At 44.3% G+C, this 14,968-nt stretch overlaps 1 protein-coding gene across 1 annotated transcript in view; it reads right to left on the bottom strand.

Annotated features, from left to right (window-relative positions):
- TESMIN (testis expressed metallothionein like protein) overlaps nt 1-13,647 on the bottom strand; it is a 33,437-nt gene extending 19,790 nt beyond the window's left edge. The window contains exons 1-5 of the mRNA XM_090032350.1: nt 13,406-13,647; nt 12,105-12,682; nt 8,154-8,265; nt 4,129-4,163; nt 1,679-1,837 (exon numbers count right to left, since the gene is read on the bottom strand). Coding sequence (XP_089888476.1) covers nt 1,679-1,837; nt 4,129-4,163; nt 8,154-8,265; nt 12,105-12,596 — 798 coding nt within the window. The 5' untranslated portion in view covers nt 12,597-12,682; nt 13,406-13,647. The remainder of the gene's footprint in view (nt 1-1,678; nt 1,838-4,128; nt 4,164-8,153; nt 8,266-12,104; nt 12,683-13,405) is intronic.
- Nucleotides 13,648-14,968: the final 1,321 nt, after the last annotated feature.

Genomic DNA, 14,968 nt, shown 5'->3' with positions numbered 1-14,968 from the left:
TGCACACTGCTGCTTATGACGTATCATCCCTCCCTCGAACCCATATGGAAAATCCTCAAACAATTGCAACCCATACTAGAAAGAGACCCTACTCTTAAAGAGATCTTCCCAGAACCACCCATCCTAGCCTTCAAACAAGCACTGAACCTTGCTAACCTCATCACCAGAAACAAACTTCCTCAGGCCCAGAACACACTGAATGGATCCAGACCATGGCATGACAAGAAACGCAAAACCTGCCAACACATCTCCACCACCCCCACAATTACTACACCCCACAACAGAGCCATCAACATCCCTGCATCTTACAGCTGCACCTCCAGAAATGTCATACAATAAAAGCTCTGTTACCCGGCACCCCCGGGGAATGGGGGATGCCGGTTAATCAAATATGCTGGTTAATCAAATGTGCACTCTTTGATGCACTCCCCAGAGTCAGAGTGCCGGGGGACAGGGAGAGGGGCCCCATGCAGGCTGCTTTGCCCGGCGCAGGCTGTTTTACCCTGGGCTGTGGGCCGAAGAAGTGGCAAAGAAAAACTCGGCTCATGGCAGCAAAACGGGAAGTCCCCCAGAAGTAGTACTTCTGGTTTCAAATTTGCCGCATCCCTTGGATGCCGATTAATAGAGTTTTCTGGCTAATAAAGTACCAGTTAACACAGCTTTTGCTGCATATCTAACCAATACACCAAATGCCTTGATGGAAAATATGTAGGAGAGACCAAACAACAACTGCGCACCACAATGAATGCACACCGGAAATCTACCAAAGACAAGAATACCCAACTACCCGTGGGGGCACATTTCTCACAAGAAAACCACTTTCTCTCCAATCTCTCCACTCTAATCCTCAAAGGAAACTTACAAAACACTTCTCAGAGACGAGCCTATGAAGTCCATTTCATCAACCTCCTGGATTCAAAAAATCATGGACTAAATATAGACACTGGATTTATGACACATTATAACCTGCCTGACATCTGACTCCCCAGGTACCTCTCCACTATTTAACTGCTACATTCATCCCCCTTCTCCCCCCGCACCCAGCCTGTCTCTCACCCACTGACTCGTCAATCTACATCTTCACTGACTGCCTGTCTTGTATGCATACCAGCCCAGCCTCTGGCTTCTTTACTATTCATTCCATCCAGGAAGACCACACACCAACTGCAGAGACTTCCTCAGCCTGACCAAGGGTTTTTAAACCCAAAAGCTTGCTAACATTTTTTCCCCAACTATTTAAGTTAGTTTAATAAAAGATACCATATTCATCCTAAGTTTCTAGACTCTCTCACTGTGAAAATTAGATGCATTCCAGTTACTTATGTAGCATACTGGATTTAGTATTTGACCCTCTGACGGAAATATGGCACTCCAATTGCTGGTGTTTCTTTTGGTTCATTCAACTCTAACTATACAGCAAGAGTATCTTCAGTGTTTGTATTTGTTTCTAACTTTACATTATTTAGTAATTGATAAAAATTAAAAGTAAAATATAGCTATCTTTAAACATAATTTAGCTTGTGAGCTTTCAGAGCCGGGACTGTGAACTTTTCCTTATTTGACTGCACCGCATCTAGCATTATTGAGTTCTGATTGGGACATCTTAGTATAACTATAGTAAAAATAAATAATATCATGTCCTTCAACATTATTGCTGTTGGTTTCAAGCAATAATTACCACTGAGCTGGAATCTTCTCTTTGTAAACAGCCAAGTTCCTCCATTACATTTTCTGAAGCAAGTGACTTGCAGCTGGTTTCTCCTGCATCTGAATTCTGTAAAGCTGCTTCTTCTTGGTTATTTGGTGTAATACTAATTACTGCCTGTCTTAATTCAGCCTACAAAAATAAAGAGTTTTAAATCTCAAAAGGAATACTTCAAATAATACTTTAAATTGCCATGCAAGTAGGATAGGAGATGATAAAGTACAGCTGCCAAAATAATGCATTTTAAAGGAAAGATTCATTCAAAACTAATTTTGAGAATAGCTAACTTAGCTCTTATTGCTCAGGATGAATGATTTTCAGTTAATTTTTAAGTGAATATGTTTCTGAAGAATAACAATGGTTGCTGCACAAAGATAAACATTAAAGTTAAAGGCATTCCTCCTCCTCAGGCTGCCAAATATCATCTCCATTTCTATATTGCCTTGGGAATATTGCGAGACAACATTAGCAAGTTAGACAAGACATATATATTAGTCACAAAATATACAGCTTGATCTCTATGGATCAAAGGGATTAACTTAAATTAGAACTCGGTACTGATTTTAGGCCTAAGGCCTTTCAATATAAACAGTTTTCCCAAAGATGATTATGTTTGCCACAGCATTAAGCAACTAATTCATGGTGATATTCTTCTTCCAAAGAGGATTACCTCACCTGTACTCACAAGCAAAACTATCCACCATAACAAATTGGTCTGGTTCGTCAGTCTATGAAGGGGCTACAGTCTCCACTGAATACGGTGATAAATCCTGTCACTTTATGTTGCAGACATTAAAACACTCAAGAGAAGCCTTATATAAATTGTCCCTTACAGTGTTCAGGTGACGACAAGCAGAAAATTCTCCAGTGTGAATTTTCTTTTTCTTTGGCTCAAAATGTAAGAAAATATACTTTAAAATATCCTATGATAATATTAAGCTTGCAAGGCAAAGCACTCCACAAAGAGATTTTGTTTTTAAAGTTGTACCCCCATCCTTAACTCTCATCTTCTGTTCAGATGTAACATGATACAAGCTCAGTCCCTAAGCATCTTACAAGTCCTGTGCTGACTGGCCTCAAATCAGTCATCTAAGGATTACCAATGTGTAGGGATAACTGACAGAGTTAGCCAGAGTATCCTGTATGAACAGAGGCAGCTACAACAGGGGCTGTTGCACTGTGGGCAAAATGAAACTCACCTGGGGCCTCTTCTCCTTTCATCACCCCCATGGACCAAGCATTAAGAAGGAGGCTCCCACACAGACCCAGTAAGCATTAGTACTGTAGTGATGGTTTCCCTTTCAACACAATATACCATTCGAGGAAGACTGTTGAGATGAGTCAGCCAGACTCCAGCAACCAGGAAAAGCAACACCCAAAGCAAGAGCCCTGGATGTCCAAAGCAAGGATAGTTTTGACTGGACTACCTGTTCTTCTCCCTGTCCCTCACAGCCCCACCACCACTTTCCTTCTCTGTCTATACCTTTGACCCTCTGCTCCTTGCCCTGTCTCCTAACCCCCCTCTTTTTCTTTACCTACCCCTATTGACTAAACCTATCTACCCTCTCCCTCCCCCAAAATCATGGTACTAACATGATAGTTCCTATCATTACATTGTTTAACGTGTTTGTGTTATATTCCTTCCCCATCCTATATGTTTGGTCTATTCAGCTTGTAAACTTTTGGGGGAAGGGACATTTAACTACTCAGTGCTTAGCCCAACAAAGACCTATTTTGTTTGGCACTTAGCAACTCCTTTAATAAAGATGATAAATATATAGGACTAGCCCCATTCCCTTCATGAGCTGCTAGGTGCTTAGTACTTTTTAAAATCAGACTTTTTACTTAGGTAGTCAAAAAAGCCCATGTAAGTCAACCAGAACCTTTCCAGAGATTGCAGCGGATTTTGGATGAGCTTTGAAATAAAATTTTAGGAGCAAGGAGTTTGAAGAGGACAAAGTCTTTAATCCTGTTCCCATTCCACCCCATAGAAACCATTGCCACTGTGGTGTTTTTTCTTTATCTTGCTTCTGTCTGCAATAATTTAAATGCTGGTTAATCCCAAACCAGGGACAGATTGTTACCCGATTTTTTATTAATATGTCAGTTAAGTCTGTTTTTAAAAGCTGATTTTTCCTTCCCACCATCCATTCCTGGTAGCATGTTTAGAAATCTGACAGATCCCATCAGCATTCTGGTTCCATAGCAAGGCTCCATAAGGAGCGTAACCTTAAGGCCAAATTCATGTTTAACGTTCTCTTTACGTCCTCACCCCCCTTTTATGTCTATAGAGTATATAAGATTGTAACTGAAAGAACTTTTTTATCCTTTTATGGCAAACATATCTGCCATCTTCAACTTCCAATATTTTCCCTTTAAATCTTCCAGAAAAGTACCAGTGAAAAACCTATATTCATACTTACCAACTCATCTGAGGTCTGAGGTCCACTGGAAGGTTCTGTTATACAAAATAAAGGTTTTTATTTTAAACAAAAGAATAAGAACAATGCTATAAGAATAAGAACAATGTTATAAGTTACAGGGTCTTTTATATTATCAGTTAGAAGAAAAACATGTGAATGTTATTACAGTATTATATGGAACACTGACAAAAACTTATACAAGAACTTTGAAAGTTTAATCTGAAATGCTGAATATTTTTCTTTAAAAAGACCACCTTTCATGAATGTTGGGGGAACAGAGTGTAATACTGAACCTACTTGGTCCTTTTCTAAAGGCTGCTGTCCAACCAGGAAAATACATATAATTTTCAGTGATATTATGTTAGCAGGGGCTGATGAATGTGCAGCTTGTCACTGAAAGGATTCTACATTCCCATCAGATGACAACTTAAGAGCCATTTCACACTCTCACAAGGGAGCATCAAGAGGTAAACCCTTCCAGAACTTGTATGGGGACTGGATCCATTACACCACAGCTTAGGAAGGTGCCGTATGATTCTCACTGGGGACATCTACATGTGCGCTTTATTGTGGAGTTGACTAGTTAGCTCCACAGTACAGCATCAGCATCTACATGTGCAGCGCTATTAGGCCACAGTAAACAAATTAACTCCACCGTAGGATAGTACTGCCCAACAAAAGTACTATCCTACAGCCCAGTTTAGTGCATCAAATTCTAAGTGTAGACAGTGACTGTGGCTGGCTGGGGCATGAGGGTGCTACAGTGCAGGGGCTGCATGCTGCCTAGCCCTGCATGGGGGCACCCTTGTGCCTCAGCCAGGCCCTCCGCTGTACATTGATCAAGGGTGGAGCAGCTGTGGTTTGGCAGGCTGATCTCCCAGGCCACTGCCAGCAGGGCTGTGCTGCCCCAGCTCAAGAGGCTGCAGCCCCAGCTAACATGTAAATGCTGTGCCTGGGACCAATAAACTCTGGCACAAACTGTGCCGGTGTTTATTCAGGTGCATTAATAGCATGTGTAGATGCTCCCACTGTGTCTGCCCAGGTCTGTGTATCCAACCACACATCCTCTCCCCCTCTTTGCTGTTTTTGGAATGGTCAAGCAAGGAAGTGTAGTTATTAAGCAAGGAACCCTATGCAGAGCACTACTGTAAGTGGTGCCTTTGCAAGGCTGTAAGAAGCGAAGGCCTCTTTTGTTCCCATCTTTCCCCTCTTTTTCTATACACATACATACAGACTGTGAACAAATGGGTTATTACTGGATTTATGGAGCATAAAAATCTCCCCTCATGTTCTTCTTGATCCTGATTAGTATCTTTTCAAAGGAGCTGAGAACTATCCTCAAATTGAACTCTCCATCTAATGTTTCAAGATAACTAGTAAGCAAGTATAATTCTTCTGCCAAATAATGTACCAATCCTCTTATGCTCCTTAATGGATATCTCAGAGAAAAAAAGAAATATGTGGGGACAGAAAAAAGTGATACCTACTAGAAATGTTAAGAAAATCCTTACAATTTTTTCCATATTATAAAGGAAAAAAGTACATCTTCTTTAATACAGAACCAGAAATCAGAGCAGTAGGAGAACGTTTCAGAGGATTGGTGATGGCATGCCACACCTTTTACCTTTCAGCCCTGGGCCTCATGAGTAACAACTAAAAAACATTACCATTTAATAACTGTTTAGTTGATTAGGTTAAGTGAGCTGGTCACTGCAGCATTGTTTCCAATGTACTACTTTCCTGTTCTCACACACTATAGTCCTGGGTATGACTGTAAACTGCATCCAGCTGAAGCAGTGGTTCCCAGTGTTTTTTACATTGTGGACTGGCAAACTCACTCAAAGAATGTTGGCAGATTGTTTCTATGCCCAATCTAATTTACATATTTAAATGCAAGTGTTATGTTGTGGCAGGGGGGGATTGCGAGGAGTTGCCCTGCAAATAAAGGCGCAGCTCCAGCTGAGTTGGGGCACCACAGCTGTGGGCACCAGGGGACCCTACAGGGGAGGAGACTGCACAGGCAGTGGCCCGGGAGGATCCAGCTGGGGCTGCCTGGGAAGAAGGGGCTCCACTGCTTTCCCTAGAAGCAAGCAGCAGAGCCACCTACCCACCTCCTGCCCTGGGCATTTCCCAGCCTACATCCCACCCACTGCCAGCTGTGGGCGGGCCTGGGAGCGTCCTGCTTGGCCTGGCGCGAGCCCTCATACCTGCTGCACAGGTAGCGCCTTGCTGGGTATGGCCATGGCAGCAGGAGCATGATGGGGCACATGGAGCCGGCTGCTTCCCTCCCACGGCTGCCCTGGTGCCCAGATTTACCCTGTATTTGACTGCCAGCGACAGAAGCCACTCACTTGGGTGGACAGCTGGGGGTCTGAGCCAGGGCAGGCAGATGAGAGCCCACAGCTGAGGGTGGGCAGGGAGCAGTGGTTCAATTTCAAAAGCTCGTGCCATGACCCGGCAGCCAACCCTTTGTGGCTCAATACCAGACTACAGTCCAGTGGCTGGGAACCTCTGGACTGGAAGGCCTGGTCACAATGTGATGGGGCTACTTGTGGCAGAGTAGCTCCTATAAAATACCACTATGTTGCAACCTCCAGAATAAGGTGAATATAGGGTGCCTCAAAACCCTAGCCCCCACTGCCTTGTGGGTACTTCTTGGCTGGAGAAAGGCTAAGGGGCATCACCCTGACAGAAACATGCCCCCACTGACAGATGTGTAACTCATGGCACTTTGCAAGAAGTGCCATGAGTTACAGAGATCTTTTGGACCCAACAGACATTCCCTGTTGGGTCTGGGAGATTGCAGGATCAAGCTCCAGTTTGGAGTGGCTGCATGTCTATAGTCACTCTCCCCTAGCCCGCCCCTGTTTCTTACAGCTCTGATGCTATCTTCAGAATAGGAGGGGGTGAAGGGAGGGGAGGGAGCTCAGTCTGGGGTTTGCCCAGCCTTCGCTAGAGGGTTGGGTGGGTGGACTGCAGCTGCCCCACCCCAAGGAGGCTCCAATTCACCCATCCCACCCTCCAGTAAAGGCTGGGTAAACCCCAGACAGAACTCCCTCCCCTCCCTTCTCCCCCTCCCATTCTGAAGACAGCTCCGGAGGGGAGGAGGGGTCTGGGCTACAGCATCCCAGCTCTGCTCCCAACATGATCTGACACAAGTTAATGAAGGCACTCTGCTTTGGAACATCTTCATCTCAGCCCTCATGTAGTGAGAATTCAGACTGTGGCATGATCAGGCACTTTTAAAGCACTCTGCAGCCATGTTCTTATCAGGGCATGGCTGGAGACCACTTCAGAGGTCCAACTGCATGACAATCACTTCTGTCAGTAGCCTGAGGCATTAGGCAGTCAGCAGCAATTCTTATCTGTTGCTCTCCAGCAGAATCTGCAACCATTGAGGTACTGAACATCTGGACTTGGTCTGGTCTTTAGATTCTCTCTCAATGGTCTAAAGGGGGGATGACAGGTTTTGGGCATCCTCCACTCCTCCACATTCTTGCCTAGACATACACATCAAAAGTCTTAATGTGATGGTTGTAAACCTCTTGCACATACACCATGATCCAGAGGATCAATGGTTGCTTATGATTATTACTATTCACATTCCAAAACCCCAATTACAAGCAATATCTACTGCTGGAAAAGTCAGGAGAGGTTAAGCCCTAAAATAAGCCAGATACTGATCGCTTTCTTGCTAGAACAACTCCTTCTAAATTAAGGCTATAGCATATTCACCATACACTTTCAAGAAACTCGCATTGCTCCCCCTTGTTCTAAATATTGTGCAGACAAACAGAAGACTTCTGTCTCCATTGCTATCATATTTATATGACTGCTAAAGAAAATTCAGTTAGAGAAAAATAATAAAGCAGAAATCCGAGCAGTAAGGCACATTTATGTAAAATCACTTCCAGAAAGAATCTGCTTCACATAGATAGATTCAGTCAAATATCCCATCAGCAATGGATGGGAGGAATCAGAATGAAAAATTACATTCAGAGTAAATGATGTCTGTGAACACTTACCATCTGAGCAAGTTTGCGGGCCTTGTGACTGTACAGAACCATTGAGCATTTCTTTAAATTGATCGTAACAAATATAGTTATTCTCACCAGCATGTAGTAGTGGTCTGAATATCTAGATAAAAGAAAAATCTTTCATTTCTTTCTTTCTACCATTTCTGGAATCTTTTTGTTTGTTTTTTTACAAAATTAGCTATCTTTTATTTTTAAAAAATCATCATTCAATTCAATTCTATTCAATTCAAAGTTTAAGTTCAGCTATCCAAATAATTGATTAACAATAACCTTGAAAATGAAGGAGGCATATGGTATTTTTATGTTCTAGACATAGCTGGACAAAACTTTCAGTTTATTTAGTACTGGTAGAGACTAAAAACCTCAGGGAAAAAAGCAGAACACACTACTTTTATTTTCTTGGTCACCAAGATATCTGAATTTTATACTAAATTAAATTATAATTGCAAACTTAAAACAAATCACTAAAATTTTGAAAAAAACATAGCCTATTTTGCAATTTCAGTCTGATTAGAAAATTGAATGCTAAACAATTTTGTCCTAACCTGTCTTTGAAATCAGCTTCCTTTTCCTAACACAAGCCCCAGTTCAGGAAGGGACTTGAGCGCTGTATAACTAAGTAGATGAACAATTCCCTTGCTTCAGTAGAACTATTCATAAGGTTAAAATTACACACATACCTAAATATTGTAATGAATGAGGCATAATAAATACAGACTTAATGATAATGGAAAGGGAGATGTATTCTTTTTAGTCATGTGGGAATTATTAGTGGGTGTTTTACCCAATTATTCTATTAGCTATTTGGTAACAGACATGATATTTTAAATTTAGTAACTTGACTCGTTTAGGCTTTTATAAGAAAAATATTAATTTATGACATCAATTGATATTTTCCAAACAAGTGATAAATTCTAGATGACATACAAGTGCTTGATGAGACCGTAGCAGAAGTGAGTAAAGCTCTGTTGGAAACCCCCTCCCCATTTTTGCAGTCTCACTGACTGAAGTCCTCATATGGAAGAGTGGAGAATTTTTTCTGCTTCTGGAGAAAGCAATATTTATGTCTTAACCATATATTTACTATCCAGAGGCCTAATGCATCCTTTCAATTGACAAGAATGGTTTCTACAAGTATGCTGGTAGCAAAAGGAGGATCAGGAAAAGTATTGGTCCCTTACTGAATGGGGGAGGCAACCTTGTGATAGAGGATGCAGAAAAGGCTGAAGTGCTCAATGCCTTTTTTGCCTTCATCTTCACAGGCAAGTTCAGCCCTCAACCTGCTGCACCTGGAAGCAGAGTTTGGGGAGGAGGTGAGCAGCTCTCAATGCTGAAAGAACAGGTTAGGGACTACTTAGAAAAGCTGGACATGTACAAGTCTATTGGGCCAGATGGGATGCACCCAAGGGTGCTGAGGAAGTTGGCAGAAACGATTGCAGAGCCACTGGCCAACATCTTTGAAAACACATGGTGATCATGAGAGGTCCCAGATGATTGGAAAAGGGAAAACATAGTGTCCATATTTAAGAAAGAGAAAAAGGAAGATCCAGGGAACTACAGACTAGTCAGCCTCCCCTCACACCCTGAAACAATCATGGAGCAGATCCTCAAGGAATCAATTTGTAAGCACTTGGAGGAGAAAAGCTAATTAGGAATAGTCAGCATGAATTCACCACGGGCAAGTCATGCCTGACCAACCTGATTGCCTTCTATGATGAGATGACTGGCTTTGTAAATGTGGCAAGACTGGTGGATGTGGTGTACCTTGATTTTAGCAAGGCTTTTGATACGGTCTCCCACAACATTCTCTCAGGCAAGCTAAGGAAGTATGGGCTGGATCTATCAAGCCTGGATGAATGAACTGCGTGGTGGTTGGAGCATCAGAAGGTAGTAAATAATGGCTCCATGACTAGTTGGCAGCTGGCACCAAGTGGAATGCTGGGGCCAGTTTTGTTCAATGTCTTCATCAACAACCTGGAGGATGTCACAGAGTGCACCCTTGGAGGTTTTCAAAATCCACCTAGACAAAGCTTTGGCTGGGATGATCTAGTTGGGGATGGTCCTGCTCTGAGCAGGGGGTTGGACTAGATGACCTCCTGAGGTCCCTTCCAACCCTAACTTTATATTATTCTATGATGACTTCAATGAGCAATGGATTGAGCCCTTGATTATTAGGGGTGATATCCCCAGGCACAGTACAGATATGTAACCAGTTTTCATAAGCGGAAGAAATGTTCTGGTTGGATTTATATACTGAAATCAGAAAGTCACCCAAGACAGGGAAGATAATTATCATGACATTTTAAGTATCTTAGACTGAACTGGTACTGGGGAAGAGCTGAGAGTTTTGCAAACAATGTCTTTTGCATTGGGATAGAATTTTCTCTCCTATGCCCTTCTTCTGCACAGGCTGTAAGCCCCTTTCACTAAAATGTCCCACTGAAGTTAAAGGAGTAACCACCAAGATCCTACTGTAAATTAGGGCCAGATACAGCCACGTTAAAAATAGCAGGAGGGAGACAGAAGATCCTAAATATTATCTAACCTGAAAAAAATGATTATAGATTTTGAAGAACAGGTTGGTAAGAGCTACCATGTGGTTGCTGAATTGCAGAAGTAGACAGAAAAAAAGGATAAAATCTAGGAAAAGAATATTTATCAATCTATTTAGCTCCATCAAAAAGGATTAAATGGAAAAATGACTAGTCTTTTAAGGTCAGGTACATTAAAAACACCCACTGAAGTCAATCAAATTGGTTCTAATTAATGCAGAAACAGCTTAAGGTCTTCAAGAAGGGAAGAATGTTAAATGGCCCAATCTTCCTTCACCAGAGTAGTTAGAAGCTGCAACAAATCAACATTTTGTAGAGGAGGGGCAAAAGAGCAAAGTGTAAACTACTGTGGATCAAATAACTACATGAAAGGAGGATCTTAGCTACCTTGACTAGCTGAAGATAATTTGAAGAAAGTTGTAAAGAACAAACCTCTTCTGGTGTGCTAGAAACCCCAGAGCTGGTATCCAGGCATATCAACTTCTAATGCCCTGCTAAAAGGGAAAGAGCACCACAGATACACTGAAACACTTAGAAAAATATGGCAGCTGATATGTTTGATCATTACATCTCATTACTTACTTACTAGCTTGAATCCCTGGAAAAAATCTTAGGGGGGCAGCCAGAAGCAGAACAGCACACATGTATAACACTGGTATGTTTTCAGGTGCTGCTCTGCAGCGATACAGAAATAAAACAAGCAATACTGGAAATAATTCTAAATATAAAATATCTATAGTAAGAACCAATGGTGGGCTCAGACAAAACACTAAAACCAAGATACTTCTTCTACTAATGCTTTTAGGTAGTGCTTGATCTGGCACAGAAAATGTAGTATTAAAAATAGAAAACAGGCAAAGCTGATCAAACTTTGCAAAGAATAGAAGACATATGTAGGTGGCTGCTTTTTCCTTAAAGAATTAACACAGGTGGAAGGTGAGGGGGCCGCAATTTATTGTTGTAGACTAAGTTCTTAACTTGCTAATGAATCTAATTTAAAAAATGCCAGTGTTCACCTACTGAAAGCCAACTCCTGAATCAGAACAATCACAAAAAATGGATGATTAATATACATAGTTATTATATAAAGGGGCTGTATTTCTAGAACAGGAAGTCTTTACTGGGGCATCTTCTCAAACATATGCTCTGATCTAACAAGGACAAAAAGGGGGAGAAAAAAAGTGCTATAAATCAAATGCAAAGCCATTTACAACTCATTGTTGTACCTAATTAATACTAGACTATATCTAATACAGAATTCATGCAGTAATAACTTTATTGCACCATATGCTCCCTTTACAACGTGGAACTGTGCTTATTCTCACTTATTTAGATCTGCAAAAAACCCCACGGGTGAATAAAAAATCTCCGCTTTGCTCAATCTTACTGGTATCAATCTGACATTTTGATTCACTGTTCCTTCTGGAGAGCAGGCGCTCAGCGACACGACATTTGTATTTTTATGTTGCATAGCCAAGGAAGACAGAAAATGGACATTGTATGGTTGCAACTGCGGATGAGGTGGATATAAATGTTTGACTTCTTCAGAAAGATTTAATTCCTGTAGCATCTGCTGTTTTCCAAGGGTTTCATTATTGTGGTCCTCCTCACCGACAGGCTCCATTTCGACTTCCAGAACTGCATTGTTACTTTCAATGTTGACAGGATACTTGAAGTGATCCAGCAAAGTTTCCTCCACAGCCACAGCGCATAAGCGAGTGTCTTGTCCAGAATGAAACCTGCCTTCAGGAGGTGCATTCATTGCTTCATTTTCTACGTTGAAGAGTTCAGAGCCAAACAGCCCGTGCTGACTAAACATCTCCATGCCCACCCCCTCTTCCAGCCTGGAGATGCCACTGAGCAGGCTCTGATTTTCCATGGCCACCAGCAGCCTCTTGGCTTGCTTGTTGGGCCTCTTCAGGAGACACCTGCCTGTTCCAGATCAGCTTTCTTGGAGACTTGGATCTAGAAAACAAGATGAGCTGCTGGAGTCACCCGAAAGCCACTTTTGCCATGTTTGCTCTGGGCCGCAAACCAACCCAGAGGCTGACCCGTGAGGGAATTTCAGGTTCGGCGCTGGGTTTCACCCCAGGGTCCAACTACCCTATGCAAAGCAGACCCAAGGCATCAGCACAGCCCACTGCTACCCTGCCACAGGGCTGCACCAACATCCCTGCGCTAGGCTGGGAGCATTACTCCCTAGACACCAGCCTGGGGTGAGAAGGATGGAGACGACCAGGTCGCAAGGGCGAAGCCGAGCGAGGACGGGGCCAAGGGGACTATCTAGCAGTCCCTCCCCATTTCGCGTTGGGGGCGGGGCGGCCGTTGCCAGGCAGCGGGGGGCGGGGCACGCCCGGAAGTAACGGCTCACCTGCGCCCCCCCGCCCCGCCTCCAGAGCAGGCGCATGCGCAGTAGCAGGCAGGGCGCGAAGTTTCTGACCCGGCCGCTCGGCAGCTGCGTCCCGCGCTGGGGCAGAACTGGGAGACAGTTAACGTGCGGGGTGGGAGGAGCTCAGCCCGCCCCAGCCTTCAGCGCTGCTGGGGTGCGGTGCGGAGAGTTGGGGCTGGCTGAGCAGGCACGTGCGGGGGAGCTGTGCTGGGAGGGCGGCTGCTAGTTCACAGCACAGCCAGAGCATTACCCTCTCCCGCCTCCTGGGACACTCGCTCCCCAACGAGGTGGGCACTCACTTGTTTCCTCTGCCCGAGGGAGTTCAGGCCCCTCTTCCTCCTCCCGCAGGAGTGTATGGAAACACCGGGCTGTTCTGGTCGTCTCCGTCCTTCTTGCTGAAAGTTTCCCCAGGCTAGCGGGGGCCGACTTCCTGGGCAGGTGTCAGGGCTGCCAGAAATGCATGGATGGCCCATGAAAAAACAAAAAGAGGCTTTTAAAAATGCGGCGTGTAAAATCTATTTTAAAAAGCCATTTATAAAAAGCCCAGAAACCACATGTACCACTTACTTGAAGACCTGTTTTCCCTTGAGCTGAAGGTGGGATGCAAGTGGTGCTGAGACAGAGACAGGGGCAGCACCATCTGGTGCCTGAGCAGGGGGCTATGCCAGGGCTTTGTAGCCCAGGGAGGCTCTGTGGTTCCCTTTCCTTCCGGTGGGATCAATGTACTGCTGCCACTCCCTGTCCTGGCTATCACTTGTCTGTCAGAGCTGTGCATCAGGCAGGACAGGGAGGAGGGCATCAGGCAGTGGCTGGGGCAAAGGAGAGGCAGTGGTGGGGTTGCACCCCTGGACAAGGGTGGCAGGGCTGGCGGGGGTGAAGCTGAGGGGTGGCAGCAAGGTGGGGGCTACAGGAGGCAGGGGTGCATTAAGGGGGAAGGGAGAGTTAGGGGGCTGTTGGGTGGTGCAGCATGGGGATATAAGGGGCAGGCAGGGAGCAGGAGTGTCTGGAAAGGAGGAAGAGCTGGTCCCCATAGCACAGTCTGAACAGTTATTATCCCTCACACATCACAAAGGTTGTAAAACATACAAAACAGCTTGGTTATTGGTAAACCTTTGCAGCTTGCCAGAAAAAGCGAGAGTTCACAAACTTACTTGACATGACATCCCTGGCAGGCACGCCACAAGTTATCCCCACCCCTACCAAGTATCACTCCAATTCCCTTCCAGTGTGATCTGCTGCTCTGCTTTCTGCTCCCTTATATGCTATTGTGCTGCCTATCCCTTGCCAGGTCTGCTTACGCCACACAGAGGCTGTCTGTGCCACTTGTGGCATGTGCTGCAGGTTGGCCACCCCTTCACTAGGCCAAAAGCACCAGTAAGCAAAACCTATGATTACCCTCCAAGGTGAGTGATGAAAAGCTCTACATTCTAGCCCCCGGCTTTCAAAATATTTTTTTCACCTAATGACTGCGTAACAAAAAATAGAAGAAGTCCTGTGAGCAGAGAACAGAACAAAGGCCCCACCACACTTCTCTACTTCAGCCAAAAGCCTTGCTAGGGTACGGACTCAGGATGTCCTCTCTGGTCCAGTAAATCTTTAATTCTTTGCTAAATAGTGGAACAACAGCAAACAAGAAAGGTTGGAGAGCATTCCTAAATCAGAATAGCTTATAACCCTGGGGTGGGCAAAATATGGCCCATGCAGCCCATCAATTGATTGCATCTGCCCCCTGGCTGCCCTTGTGGTGCTCTGCATAGGGCTGAGTCCTGTGCGCTTCTGCCCGGGACAGCCTGCACCCACCCTGTGCCCGTTGATGACACCACCCTGGCCCTAGCCAGTGTGGACCCCACTGCTGCTGCAGC

This window comes from Crocodylus siamensis, chromosome 2, assembly GCF_052110815.1.
Source record: "Crocodylus siamensis isolate JL-2025a chromosome 2, ASM5211081v1, whole genome shotgun sequence".
In the NCBI taxonomy this organism is placed as follows: domain Eukaryota; kingdom Metazoa; phylum Chordata; order Crocodylia; family Crocodylidae; genus Crocodylus; species Crocodylus siamensis.
The sequence above is the reverse complement of the archived record's forward strand: the minus strand, read 5'-3'. Positions and strand labels throughout refer to the sequence as shown.